Source organism: Neomonachus schauinslandi, chromosome 12 (genome assembly GCF_002201575.2).
Source record: "Neomonachus schauinslandi chromosome 12, ASM220157v2, whole genome shotgun sequence".
Taxonomy (NCBI): domain Eukaryota; kingdom Metazoa; phylum Chordata; class Mammalia; order Carnivora; family Phocidae; genus Neomonachus; species Neomonachus schauinslandi.
The window spans coordinates 51,953,133-51,968,265 of record NC_058414.1 but is presented as its reverse complement, the minus strand read 5'-3'; the positions used below and the strand labels follow the sequence as shown (position 1 = coordinate 51,968,265).

Sequence of the window (15,133 nt, the reverse complement as noted above, 5' to 3'; positions counted from 1 at the left end):
TAGGAAAACCAGGAGCAAGGAAGGAAGGAAAAGCCATTGAGTCTAATTTACTATATACCATGTAACCAGAAGGAATATAATTCTATGGAGAAAAATTTTTATAGTTCATCATAATCATATTTCAGTGTCTCATGGATATCTGTTGTCATACATAAGAATATTTTTAGTGGGATTATTTTAAAGGGATAATGTTTTTTAAAAATTTGGAATTTTTCCTTTTGTGAAGTGTTGTATTTGATGCATCTACCAATTTTCAGTTTTGAAAAATCTGCCTCCAAAGAAATCTACTCTGTTAACCTTAGATTTTTGTATCCTTATAAACTAAAGCTATATTGAACATTCAGTACATAATCAGATTTTTAAGTGAATTTTTGAGTCTTGCAGAGAATGTCTATGATTTCATACATGTTAATAAGTTTCCAAAGAAGATACCAAATGTTTGTAAATCCATGTACCCTGTGGTGTAAAGATGTTCCCAGAGAAGCAGAATGCATACAGTTATCTTGTAGTGTGTATATGGCACATTTCTAAATCATTACATACTTTAGAGCACAAAATGCTATCGTACCAAAAGTGTTGTTCAAGTTCTGTGTTAACTACTTAACATTTCATTATTTGTTTAATATCATGAATCTCAAAAGGCTCCTGTGGTCATGTTAGTTGAAAATAGGCTCTATTTACATAAATTATTTAAACTAAGAATAAGAATACCCTGTTTTCCCTTACCTTTTAATTAATTCTAACTAGTCAAATATTAATTCTCTTCTCATAAGCCACTTTACAGGAAAATATCCATTATTCAAGTAAAATATAAGCTCTAAAATCTTTAAGAATCAGGTCTTTAAGTAAAAAAAGAAAGCACAAGACATCACAAGCATAACTACAGTCATCATCAAGCATGGAAGTGCCTATCAGGAAGTTTGTCTTTTCCTATAACAGCCTTGGTCCATTATATTAGTGCAAACTAATGAGAGCATAAAAATATAAACCCTTGATTTTTAAGGGTTTCATTTGATTATGCTCCTTTGGATAATTCATTCCACGTGGAGATTAGCTTACGAACATTATAATGTTCATTTTTTAAATTGTCAGCATTTTAATGAATGGATGTTTTCCACTTTTTCCTTTTGGAGAGCTATCAGGTATCCAATTTTTCTTTTTAAAATGGATACTGTGTGTGACAGGCAGCCTGCAAAGTATGATCTTTACGCTATCCTTGGTGATCAAAGGTATCTTACACAAGTGAGTCACAGTACTGAATTATGTCAGTGTCCCCAATCTCATTAGGGGAAGGAAATATAGTTCAACTTAGCGTCATAATTGCTTGGCTGTAGGGGACAGTTAATGGAGCTGCTGTGCTTGTTTGCTCCAGAACAACTTATTTTATGTTTTAAAATCCTCTTTGGGGTAAAATATGGGGTGGGAGTTTGTCTTCATTAAAATGCAAATATCTGGCCTTTCTTCAAGTGCTGGAAGACAAATTTGGGACGTTAATTATAAGAAAACATTTTAAACAAATTACTTTGTTTTCATAGGCAAAGCTCTGTACTACACAAAGGGCTATTGGACTTATAGCCAACAAAATCAGACTGAATAGGTCTGTAGGGATATGGTAATTGTGAAGAAGTTTCCATGGGGGAAGATAAAAGCTCATGGCCTCTGTATCAAGCTCTCAGGCTGAGCACTGCACAACTCACAGGCTGTGGTGTGAATGGATTTCCCTGTAGTTAGGCCATGCAGCATTCTCTTAGAAGCTGATTAGCAGGAAAGAATGGAAGCCAGTCATGGAATTCAGTTTGAGTTACTCTTTTCTGCTTTGCTTTGAAATTTTCTCATGTCATACTCAAGACTCCAGTAAATCACATTCAAAAATACTTCCAATCAAATATTTTAAAGAATCAAGAGGTAGCATGATATGGTGCAATGAACACTACCTGGCAATAAGAAGATAGAAGTTCTCTTCAAATGCTGCCACTTAATCACTTGGGTGTTTTTTAAGATATCATTTAAACTTTCTGAGCCTCAGTTCCCTGACTAAGTAAAAGGATGAATTAGCTTATTTCTAAGATATTGTCTATCCTCCTCCAATTGTATATTTTTAAATTCTGGTGAGTACGGTTGAGGTGATTCAGGGAAAGAACTCTTTATGCTGCACTGAGGGGTGAAAATAATATAGCATAATATAGCTTTTAATTAGAAAAATGTTAATGTCTACTTGGAGTAAATATCTAAGAGAACTCACTAAAAAATGTGGCACTTTGAGGCAGTGTTTCTAAACACCTTGTGATCTTCAACCTGATGATTAGACAAATGAAATGGTGAAGCATCCAGTTTATCAGGTAAGAAGATATGTAAGACTCCACATCTGCACACAACGAAGCTGTTCGATTTTGATGTTACTTTACAGTGTCCCTTATTAAACATTCAGCTTTTAAAATCAGTATTCTAATAAAGTGACCTTGTATTATTAGGTTTTTATAGCAGTAGTAACTTAGCACTTATTTAATCCAGTCATCTGTGACATATATAAACTTATCCTGTAAGAAAGAAAAAATATAAAGGCAAAGAGAGAATGGTGAAATTAGTATCTTGTAAGAAGCAGAAAACAAACACATGCATAACACTACACAGTTTCAAAAGCAATATCCCTCAAAATTAAGGTTTTGTCTATTAACCTCTTGAATAAGTGAAACACTAACCATTTATCCATCTAGATGTTCTTGTCTATTCACTGCCAATTGTTGAAGTGTTTGGCAACAGTAGCATAACTGCCTTTTATTTTTTTCATCCACACGTTTGGTGCAGGGATTACTGTACCCTTGTAGTGACAGCATTGTCTCTCTCTGGGAAGCATAGGAATGGCAGGTACCTGTAAAGTGTAATCAGTGCTCTTCAGATGATCTACATTCTATGCTGATCTAAATAAGTTATATATTACAGTAAAGTGCTACAATGACATAGTCTCAAACAGTAGTAAGACACATTTTTCTCTGAAAAGTTCAGCAGCGGTGTGAGTCACATGATGATGAGGATGTTTGTCAGTCTTCATTCAAGTGGACAACCAGCAACCAGCATGATCTAGAACAGTTTGTCTCCTCCTGTGACTTCTAAAATTATGTATTTTTAGGAGCAAATATTAAAAATCCAGTTTCCCGTAAAGTACTTTTTATCTTTTTAGAAGTTGCACCTGAAAGTTTCATGAGCATTTAATTTGCTGATATCCATTTTTATTTCTTCAGGCTTCTCACGTCGGTAGGTTACTGCTCTTGTGCAAACACTTTGCAGAATCAACTTGTCCTTGATGGAGAAAAAATATCATTACTTAACAGTCTAAATATTGGAAGTAGACAATGACATACTGATAGTAATTCTTTTTTAGAATTCACTGACCTTTTTTGTGGCCGACACCCTGTAATCTGCCGAGGACTTAATTTTATTACTATTCCATTGTAGTATCACCTGTCTAATGATAAGGACTTTAAGCAACCCAATCAAGAATGTAACTATGAAGATGATGAAAAATATTCTTAAATAGCTTGGGCTAGAGAAACATTCTGTAATAAAGCAAACAAATAAATGGATTAAAAACTGGAATGAGTAAATCAAAGGATTCTAACAAGCAAACAATGTTCTCCATCTCAATTAATAGGACCAGAGATATTTGCAAATCTACATTTTCAAAACAGAAGAATGTCATTACTACTGATTCAAAAAGTAACTGTAATTTTTATTAAACATTTATTATTAAAATATTTCCAAGAGAAAGCCCTGTTTTGGAGAATAGCCACAGTTAAAGTATTCAAAAATATTATTTCTTTGCAGCTTGATTCTTTAATTGTATTAGCTGGAATGTGCCCAGATTCCTTAACAAAATAAAATTTTACCTGTGACAGAAAGGAGCAGTTTTTGTGGTGTGCATTGTTGATCACTAAGTGGAAAATGGGATTTAAAAATTATTTAACAGCTCTGTGTATCAGCATATGTTTCTCTTGTTATGCTTGCTCTTCATTCATTGCACAGCAGTAATGGAAAATAAACAACTGCAGAAGCTAAAATCAGTACTATTCTAGTAGATGAATAAGTATTTCCTTTGAAAGTGTAGTGTAAATTTCCATTAATATTACATGTAGCCTCTCCAGGGAATAAGAGTGTCCAGCTCAGGACAATATGCAAATCTCTTTTCCTCAATTTTTATTAATTTAGTTTTTACTTGTCAACCAAATCTGTCATATTTTGCTTCTAAAAATTCCACTGTATATTTTTTTTCAAGGACAAATAATTACTCGCTGGAAAAGGAAAATGCTGCATTAAGAGGAGGAGCATACAAGGTCTCTGTTTTAACACCAGACCTTTGGCAAACCCTAGCTGGAAAGTCTACAGGCTCTGTGGATGCCAGAAGTATTATCCTAATCTAAGAGGAACATTGCACAATAATGCCAGTATTCCACAGAATTCACTAGCTGCCCCAGATACACAAAATTACCTCCTGGCTTAAAGAGGCATGTGTTTTTTGCCCATTCTCCAGACTTTGGGGACTTCACTTAAATGCCCGAAGGTCTCCCTGAGAGGTCCTTTTGGGAGGGGCACCTGCCAAGATTTAGAAGAGCAGTCACCTAAACGTGGGTAATTTGTTTCTGAATTCGCAGGGATGACCAAGCATGCTTTTGAATAAGCCAAGAACTCAGAAATGAGGCAAGGGCTCCTCTCCAAGTGGGAACATTTTAAGCCCAGTTTTCTTTGGTCAGTGATAAGGTTTCTTGAAAGAAAGGCTAAAGAGAGTCCAAAGGACTACTAATTGGAATAGAAACACCAAAAGCAAGCACAAGTCTCCTGTTGTTACTGGTCTCTCACACAGAGAGAATCCAAGATACTTTATTCAAAGGTGGTGTCCTTGGAGTCTTCCACAGTGACCTTCAGGTTTGTGACAAGCATGCCTTTCATCCTGACAGACTGTCATTTCCCTTGGCTGACTAGCTGATTGAACTAGTCAATCAGCTAAAGCAGATCCTTAAAGGGGACACGTGGCTTGATCCCACTTATTGGCTTCTTGCCTAGGAGGAGCTTAGCCAGAAGACTGGAACAACACCCTTTAAGTGTGATTGAGTGGATAGATAATAGAGGTGGCTAACAAATGCTCTTTCCCTCTCCTTCCACCATAGTTGTGAAGGGGAGGGGAGCCCCCTAGCTACCAATAAATTTTACAAATATTTCTAATGGGTTAGGATAGAGGACATCTTCAGGCTCAAATCTGCAGGCATTTTAGAATGTCATTTTGGATAGACAAACATTTAGCCCTGGCCATGGCTCTCATCTTAGTCTAGGTCCAGCAAGGGCTTTTCCTAAGAAGCTTTAAGGGAATACTTTTTGTAACCACACTTAGGTCAGAGTAGGTTTGTTTACTTAACATAATAAATGACATGTTGACAGAAAGGGCTCTATTTATTAGAAAAGGCACTTGGCTTTCTGGAGTGATTGCTGCAGCCCCAGCTGGCAGCACATGGGCTCTTTTCAAAGCCAAATTCATTATGGGCTAAGATCAGTGTGGATGCAAGGGAAGAAGGAAACAAAACTGGAGACAGTTTATTCTTCTGTGCAGTCTAAGAGTTGGAATTATCTTTACAGGTTTGAGGAGAGACTAGAAATAATAGTAGCAGTAGAAATGTTTTCAAAGAAGACATAATTTCAAGCTTAATTTCTAATTCATGTGTACTTTAACCTTAACACCTGAGCAAAGTGGCGTACTGGCTTTTGGCTTCTAATGAGTTTTTGTCTTAAAATTGTCTTTGAACACAGCTTTTACATGTTTCTCCCATTTGCGTGTCATCTTTTAATTCACATATTTCTTTCATATTCACTGGCTCATTTAATCTCCTACAGCTCCTTGAGTTTGGTATTATTATCTCTATTACAGATGAAGAAACTGAGGCTCAGGGAAATTTTGTAAGAGGGCTGGTATTTCTTATCTATTAGTGTCAAGGGACATGCATTAAGCCAAGGTGTTCAGACTAAAAGTTTCATGCCTTTTCCATTATGCTGCCTTTATAATCATTCACCCCTAAATTGTATTTACATCAGAATGAAAAAATACCAGAAAGGAATGGCTCTTTTTAAGTTACATATTTTGCAAAAGCAGATCAATGCTACTTAGGATTTTTGGCTTCACCTGAAACATAAAAGTGAATTTTGGTTTTACATGAGGAATGTTGTAGCTGGAAGCAAGTCTGGGTTATGAAAGATAAGTATGGCTCCATAGTTTATCTGTAAGGGTGAAATGGACTCTACGTAGGAAATTTCCCCTCTTGGCTCACTGAGGCCTCTGTAGTAATTCTGCCTGGTGTACTGCCACAGCGGGGCACAGCATGAGAATTTAGCTGGCTAATTGGCTGGGAGATGTAACAATTCAGCCAAACCATGGCCAATATACTCAGCTGCTTGTTATAGAGTACCACCTCTGGAAGACTGAGAACACTGAAGCAGTTAGTCCTTTCTTCAGGATGATTGATTACGCGCCCTTTAGGGGAATGTGATACTCTTCAGTGCTTTTTAAGCTTTGGTTTACCTGATGTTTGGTCCATATAATGCTGTTCCATGAGAGCACATGAGGTTTTACAACGATCAAGTATAGCTTGAGACAGGTTATAAGGGTGAAGGCATTGCACACAATTCCTGAAAGGACGAAAAGAAATGAAACATTTAACCTTTGAAAAGGTTGTAGCCCACAGTATTTTCTGCAAGAAATAAAATATCAAAATAGAGTAGTGCTGCTTTAGGACAGCCACCTTGTAAAACTGGGAAAGAAAGCCATGACGTTTATTTGTAATACTGGCTGAATTTACATGGCAAAATTATATTCTAACCACTATAAATATTTTAATAATGTATAAAATCAAAATAATGAATTTTCTTGATTGAAAAGAAAATAGGAAACGCATAAGATGCTTTCATCACAAATAAAACTCGTAAAAATATTTTAGAGGATAAATGTTATACTACAGAAAAGTTTAGCAATGAATACACAGTTCAAGTTTCAGTTGGGTTCGTTAGAAATAACTCCAACGTTATGTTTAAGTACTGCATTTCCAAGACAGTTACATAAATTGCTATATATAATTTTAAAATTTTTACTTGAGCCACCAATCTGAGAAAGTAAATGTCTTAAAAATTTTGAATAAGACAAACTGGAAGGCACAGTAATATGTAGAGTAGTGATCTCTGAGCAGGCTCAAACTGTTCCTGGGAAATTAGTTACTGACAAAAAACAACGCCACCTTCATTTAACGTATCACCTCTTACTCATCCACCGCTTATTTCTAGAGGTGCTTCAGGGCCACTGTCATTCTTTATTTTTAAAATAATTTAAATAAATAAATAAATAAATAAATAAATAAATAAATAAAAGAAACCCCATAATAATAGCTAACATTTATTCTAGGATTATTATGCACCAAGTAAGTACAAAGGTTGGGTTGTTTTTGTTTTACATGAATCATCTAACTTAATTCTGTCACAGAACTATATCAGGTATTATTATTATAATCCTCATTATTATTTTAATCATCCTGTTGCACACCTTAAGCCTTGTGTAAACAAGGTTCTATGTCAGTTGTATCTCAATAAAGCTGGGGAAAAAACAATAAACACTGAATATTATTCTTTAAAACAACAAAACTATTTCATGGAACACTACATCAAAAACTAATGATGTAATATATGGTGATTAACATAACATAATAATAATAAAAAAATGTGATGGTCAAAAAAAACAAACCTATTTCAAACAAGCTAAAGGAGTGAATGCCTAGATCAATTCTGATGTTTTCACAGCTATCTAGAGGTCAAGAGTTCGAATCTAAGTTTTCTAATTCCTAAATTCCCCATTCGGTTCTTTTTTTAGCATGATGGTAACAGTTTACCTGGTAGAGAAGATCCAGCAACATCTAAGATTAAGGAAGGCAAAATAGAAAAAGGACGAGCCCAGCACTACTGAAGGACTGCTGTATGTATGTTTGGAGGTAGAGAACACGTACCAGTTTTCACTGCAGGCTGTGTGACACGTGGGGCAGTGTTCACAGAAGCGGCCGATGCTCCTGGGATCCGTGCATTCACACCTACCACATACGCACGTACCTCTTCCACTGCACACTTGGCCCTTCGGACTGACGCAGTGCTGGGCTGAGGCTGACGGGCACTGACAGCGATCCCCTTCCCAGCCACTGAAGCACTGGCATCTGCCCGCTTCACACTCTCCATGCCCTGCAACAGACACTCCAGGACCTAAGTTACTGGGGCCGCTGACTCTGTGACGTGTTTCCAGACCTGAATTCCCCTCCCCCATCCGTGGAAACACACCGACCGGCCAGTGAGTGGGAATAGCGTCATTTTCTATTCGCCCGCAAGAACAATGCTAGGGTTTAGGAGGGCCTATTTTCAAAGCTGTCCAGTTGTAGGGACTCTCCTGAGGCTAGACGTTGTGCCCGTGGTTGTGACATCCGCTCTGCTGCTCCGGCTGCCTGGCCACTTGAAGGTCACTGGCCGTTCCGGTTTGAATGAAAAACACACAAATATAAAAAAGCCTCAAAGGCGGAAGTAATGTTAATTGTCTGTTTTAGGATCTGAAAAACAGGGGTATTTGCTTAATAGCTTCCATAATTTATTCTCGTGGTCTCTCGTTATTGCTAAGGGCCTGGGATAATTTGGGTCTGTGAGGCAAACCCTTCTAGTCCTTCAGTGCTGCTAGTGCCATTTTAAAGACAAGATCTCTGGGCAAGTTGAACTAATCCCTTCCCAGCTTCAGGACATTAACAGGTTAGAAGGGCACGTCCTACAGTGTGCTGTGAGCTGTTATTAGGTCATAAATGAGAGAAAGCAAGTGGGGTATGTGTAAGTGTGTGTGTGTGTGTGTGCAAATGTACACTTGTGTGTTGGGCTTGGGGGCAGGCAGACAAATGAGTTGAGGGGAAACACTGGTCATATGTACTGAAATGGATTTTAGACTGCAGGAGGCATCTAAAATTTAATATGCTTATGTGAATTTGAAATCTTCAAGAGCGATTATATATTACAGGGTTACATAGTGTTTCTCAAGCTTATGTGGCCACAGACTTTTCCTTCCTTCCTTCCTTCTCTTGCTTCCTGGCTTCCTCCCTCTCTCCTTCCCTCCCTCCCTTTATTGAGGAGCACCTCACAGGGTTACTGTTCCATAGAAGCTACTGTTGGATCAACTCAATTGCTAAATGTAAAACTAATGAGATCCAGGCCAAACAAATGCCTGCCAGACCTGGTTCCCTATACGCAAGCTGCACACCTAATCCTAGCCAGCTGACCTGTGAACATGTGTTTTTATTCTCAAAGGAGACTAGTGAAGAAAATATTGTCAGCCTACAGTTTGCACTATAATTTATACACAAATAATTCAAAGCAGATTCTCAACCACCTGTGGGCCAGCAGTATAGTCATATAGAAGGGCTAGTACCTTGGTTTTTGATATTTAACTATAAATAGAGACTGGGATTCTCAATGTATTTCAAGCTTCTTTGAGAGATCAAAAGCTGTGGGATATCAGAATTCTTCCTCTTCCCTGTTCCAAATAGGATTAGCTCTAAAAATTAGAAGGTAATTGCTAGTTTGTTCTTAAGTCATCTATAATCCATTCTACCAATGATACCAGGTACAGCAGAATAAATGTTTGGCATATAAAATGGTTTATGTCTATAACAGAATAAAAAGGCAATTTTCCATTGCATATTTATGTGATATAGGGCAAATTTCTAGTTTATACAAGAATAGAAAATTTGTATAGGTTTGTTACTTTCCATATGGTTATGGCAGTGAAATATTTCAGTTCATCGGTAATCTAATTAATATTTGCTTACCAAAATGCAAACATTAAAAAGCTGTTTTAACAATAAGTGGATTTAGCACAATGTCACAGAAAAATTAATTCATTTAAAAACAATATTTTGGATTAAATTTCAAATGTTGCACAGATTTTCTAGAATCTAACCTCTAGGTGGCAGTAAACTGAATTAGCCAAAAAGTACTTTTGATATTTTTGTTTTAAATTATTTCATTTTTAAACGTTGTCTGCGTGTGGCCTCTGGTACTAATCTTCTAGACTACTTTTGAAACCAGCATTTTCTTGGAGAATGCTGTCCTTTGATAATTTCGTTGCTGGCGTTGTTCCAAAAATACACTGGAAAGGTTTAAGTTATTACAAATTTATAATACCATCTATAATAGTGCATTAAGAATTTTCCAGTGAATGGAAACTATGTTTTTATAGCTCACTGTCCTCTGAGCAAGCTGGAGGGAGTGACCACTTACGAGAATGAATCAGGTCTTTCTAGAAGAATACTCTGATTATAGAAAACCTGCCAGACATCATCAGTAATTTCCTTTTCTGGGTATATAGATCAAGGCATACTTGAGAATAGCACTTAATATTTGGTTTTTATTTTGAAGTACTTCCTGTACAAAATAATTTAAAATATAAACAGCAGAATCATGTGCCATAAATCTGTTGCCATGCCCTAATTTCATAGACTTTGAACCTTTGAATATTAAGTTCAGATTCAGGATTGGTAATTATAAAGATGTGATTTAAAGATACTTTAATATATATGCCAGTTTAACAGTAACTAGTAAAAACTGCATGTATATATTTATTTAAACCTACCAGCGCACAGATTTCCATGGTGATATGGACAAGAGAAGTCATCCTTTTCACAGTATTTACCATACACTTTTCCAAGCTTAATTTTGTGACACAGACATTTCCCACAAACACAAACTCCTCGACCACTGCAAACAGGTTGATCCTTGTGTGACTTGCAACTCTCAGAAGGAAACTGATCTTCATCAAAATGACATTTATTCTCATTACACTGGAAACACTTGGCATCTAGAAAAACTTCATCGACACACTTTCGTTTAGGTGCTCTCCCATCATCACACTGACAGCTGCAGTTTCTGTGTATATGAATTTTAGTGGTTTCATTGAAACCAATAGGTTTGATTATTGCATAGCTCTTTCCTCCTGTGACGTCACACTTTTTCATTGTAACTGTTACATTGAAAAGAACCTAAATGGGGGGAGGGAAAGAAAATATATTTATATGTCCTGATTATTTTTATCATCACTATTATGTCTGTTAATGACATTCTGAATCAATAATGTACCATCTTATAGAAATTTATAATACTTCGTAAATTACACGTGCAGTCTTTCAAAGGTATATGTAACATCCCTTTTTAATTTATTTCCTAATTAATGAACTAGAGAGTTAAAGGAAGCAATGACTGCTACTTGTCTATATTGTACCATTAAATGGATATGGGTTCAAGCCTATTTGAAATGTCCTCCATTGATTTCTTAGCAAACTTGAGAGAGAATAGATCATCTTCTGAAATAAGTCCTAAAATGTGGAGTTATTGAATATTTCGCACAAGGGAGAGATCAAATAAACTAAAATAAAGGACTATTGCTCTCCTGGTTTAAAACCATGAGATAGGATGTTCAGATGAACAATTCTTATTTTTGTTCCTATTTCCTAGGGGCCCAAGTAAAGTTTCAGGGTTCAATTTTAGTTTATACATGGTATTAATGAAGGAAAACATGAAGCTTTCTCTGATGTTACTTAAGGGAAAAAGATTTAGGACTCTTTCAGATCTTTTTTTAAAGATTTTATTTATTTGACAGAGACACAGCGAGAGAGAAAACACAAGCAGGGAGGAGAGTGGGAGAGGGAGAAGCAGGCTTCCTGCTGAGCAGGGAGCCTGATGCAGGGCTTGATCCCAGGACCCTGGGATCATGACCCGAGCCAAAGGCAGATGCCCAAAGACTGAGCCACCCAGGTGCCCCAGACTCTTTCAGATCTTAAGATCTCAATACAAGGTCATACATTTGTCTCAGGAGATGTGAGCCCACAACTAAAGATCTGGGTTGGCAGGAGTTTATTTCCCTTGTGAAAGGACAGATCCTGCCAAGTTTTACCTTTTTCTCTATTTTTTTTTCTTTTTGCAGGACATTATTGGTTTAATGTGTCTTTTGTATTTGTTAGCCTACCTTATGATCTTCAGGTACGTTGGCAAATAAGATTGTAGGATTTTTCCATTTTAGACTGAGATCCATTAAAACTTAAAAATAATTTGTGGTAGCCTTTTTTGTTGGGATGGATATCTATCTGTCTATCTATATCTATATATATATACATATATATATATATATATGTATATATATATCTCCACTCTGACCAAAAGGCCTAGCACAAATACACACGCACATGCACACACACACACAAGATATGAAAAATCTAACTTTAGGCTTATATATTACATATATGCATCAGAAATTAGAATCAGCTTCACAGTATTAAAATTAATGCAGTTGTTTTTTTGTCTTTAAGAATGTTAAGGATTGGAGCGCCTGGGTGGCTCATTCGTTAAGCATCCGCCTTCAGCTCAGGTCATGATCCCGGGGTCCTGGGATCGAGCCCCACATCGGGCTCCCTGCTCAGCGGGAAGCCTGCTTCTCCCTCTCCCACTCCCCCTGCTTGTGTTCCCTCTCTTGCTGTGTCTCTCTCTGTCAAATAAATGAATAAAATCTTTAAGAAAAAAAAAAAAGAATGTTAAGGATTAACAGATATGTAGGATAATGTGGTCATCGCCAATATTAACAGAGCAAAACTTGGGGTTTATATAATTAAGAGGTCACATGACTCTTCCTGAAAGTCGAACTGTTTATACTACTTAGTTGAAAGTGAGGGGGGAAAAGGGATTATAGACAAAGGAGAAAAAATAAAAAAGGTAAGTAAGGAAAACCATTCTGCCAAAATTGATTTTGAAAGAAAGAACTTACTAAGAGGCTAACCCTTTCTCAAAAACTTTCCCTGGCACAAAGTTTATCTGTAATGGAAATCAAATATATATATTTTATAAACTGGTATGTAATGTCTTGGGAACAAAATCCATGAAGTGATTATGCAAGGACCTACAGAATTCGATACTAGCAATAATTGATTTCAAATAGACAGCTCGTGAGAGCAACTATACTACCCACAGGTTCTAAACTTTCCAAGGGGGAAGAATACAGCGTAGAACTTTAGAGGTGAAAAGAAGAGGGATTAGAAATCTTCTAGTCTGAACAGATCATTTAAAAATGAGGCAACTGATGCCTCAAAAGGTAAATGGCTCACTGAAAATCACTGCATCTAATAAGAATTCCCTTTAAAAGCATATTTCTGTGTGTTTACTCTCTATTGTGCCGATACCAGGAGAATCCCTATCTCTCCTTGTCCTATTTCCTAACACTGCAATAATTTGGGCCCTTTTTCCCCCACATTTTATCCCCTTTTAGTTAAATGACACTTCTTTTTGATTGTTTTTAATAAAATCCCCTACCTCTTCCTAGATCATTATGAGTGTATTGGGACAATAATAACACAGTGAAAGATTTTGGAATTCTTAGCCTTTATCAACTACTCCATCACTCGCATTCTTTTCTGTGGCTTATTACCGTTGATTTCAAATTTATTCTGAGAATTTTCAGATTTGAAACCAAAAAGGCATCATCATCAACAAGACACTGCTTGTTTGAAGAGATGTGCTTTGCTGATATAAAGTGGCTATGACCCCTAAGTTTAAAGTTATTATTATTATTATTTTTAAAGATTTTATTTATTTATTTGAGAGAGAGAGAGAGCGAGAGAGGGAACACAAGCAGGGGGAGTGGGAGAGGGAGAAGCAGGCTTCCTGCTAAGCAGGGAGCCCGATGCGGGGCTCGATCCCAAGACTCTGGGATCATGACCTGAGCCAAAGGCAGCCGCTTAACCGACTGAGCCACCCAGGCGCCCCTGAAGTTATTATTATTAAATAAGTATTTAAAATAGTATGTATTTATTTAACTTGAGAGTTTGAGAGAACAGTCAGTGGAGTTAAAACAAATAGGAACTTTGGAAAGAGATAATAAAAATTACTTTGAAGTGTATACATAAGATCCTTGGAGTCAGTAGTAAATAAAGTTTTCCAGAATGGTTTGATTTTTCTGTGAGAAAACATGCCAGACAATTTATTTTAAATGGGAAGAATGTACACCCACATACTTCGTCATTGCTTGTCACATTTCCACATCCGTCTGTGCCTGGTTTTCGGGTCCCATCTGGACAGATGGCAGTAATATTAAAATAGACGCCTTTTACCTGGTTTTCCACCTGAACTTTCACTTCTGAAATGAGTTTCTGCAGAGACATCATTTTTTGATTGTATATCACAAAAGTTTCAAACGTAAGCAATTAAACAGAGGCAAGCTTATTAAACCATTCTAGATTTAATTTTTAACTAAATCAAAGTCTGTCTCTATAAAAGGGTAAATAAATGTGGTGTTTCCACATAATGACCCAATTATATTTGAGATACATAAGAAATACTGAGGGATTAGACCATCTGCATTTAAATTATTCTATTTTTTCACATATTTCCATGACTGTGCATTTTGATGACTTTAAAGATATTTCTCACTCAGCCTGTTACAAAAATAGTCATTTTAAATCCAACAGTATTTATATTTTGTGACAAAATTTAAATAAAACATTGAGAACACCTATATTGTCACAAAGGGTAAATCTTAACAGCTTAAAATCTGGAATACATTTCTGACATTTACACTATTAAATAAACATTTCCGTTTCAAACACTTTAGGCTATCATGAAAGCTAAAATACCTTAGTGATACAGCATTGAAAGGTAAATTTTGGGGAGGGCATTTCTATACTGTAGGCATAAGAATACCTGCCTGATATGGTCCTGTAAATTCTCCAAGAATGGTGACTAACATAACAGAAAAAAAAAAAAAAAAAAGGAGTGGCCTACAATTTTTGCCAAGTCCCTGGGGCTTGCTTGTGTCAAATTTGGTCTAACCCTTAATACTGAAATGGGACCACTTACTAGACAGAAAATCATTCACTCATTCATTCATTTTTTCAATTACTCAAAAAATATCTATGTAAAACTTATGTATCAAGCACACACAGATCTTCAGTATATATTTAATGTAGCTAGAAATTTTGGAACCAGAGACTGTGCTGGAAGAAATCTGTGTGTGTTTCATCTCATAAAACGGTCTACCACATGCAAAAAT

General features: G+C 36.3%; 1 protein-coding gene across 1 annotated transcript in view; it reads right to left on the bottom strand.

Moving 5' to 3' along the window:
- Positions 1 to 1,975: 1,975 nt before the first annotated feature.
- Positions 1,976 to 15,133, bottom strand: part of ITGB8 (integrin subunit beta 8) — a 73,572-nt gene continuing 60,414 nt past the window's right edge. Inside the window, exons 9-14 of the mRNA XM_021689757.2 lie at positions 14,100 to 14,234; positions 10,676 to 11,081; positions 8,028 to 8,253; positions 6,560 to 6,666; positions 3,391 to 3,554; positions 1,976 to 3,297 (exon numbers count right to left, since the gene is read on the bottom strand). Of these exons, the coding sequence (XP_021545432.1) occupies positions 3,175 to 3,297; positions 3,391 to 3,554; positions 6,560 to 6,666; positions 8,028 to 8,253; positions 10,676 to 11,081; positions 14,100 to 14,234 (1,161 nt within the window). The 3' untranslated portion in view covers positions 1,976 to 3,174. The remainder of the gene's footprint in view (positions 3,298 to 3,390; positions 3,555 to 6,559; positions 6,667 to 8,027; positions 8,254 to 10,675; positions 11,082 to 14,099; positions 14,235 to 15,133) is intronic.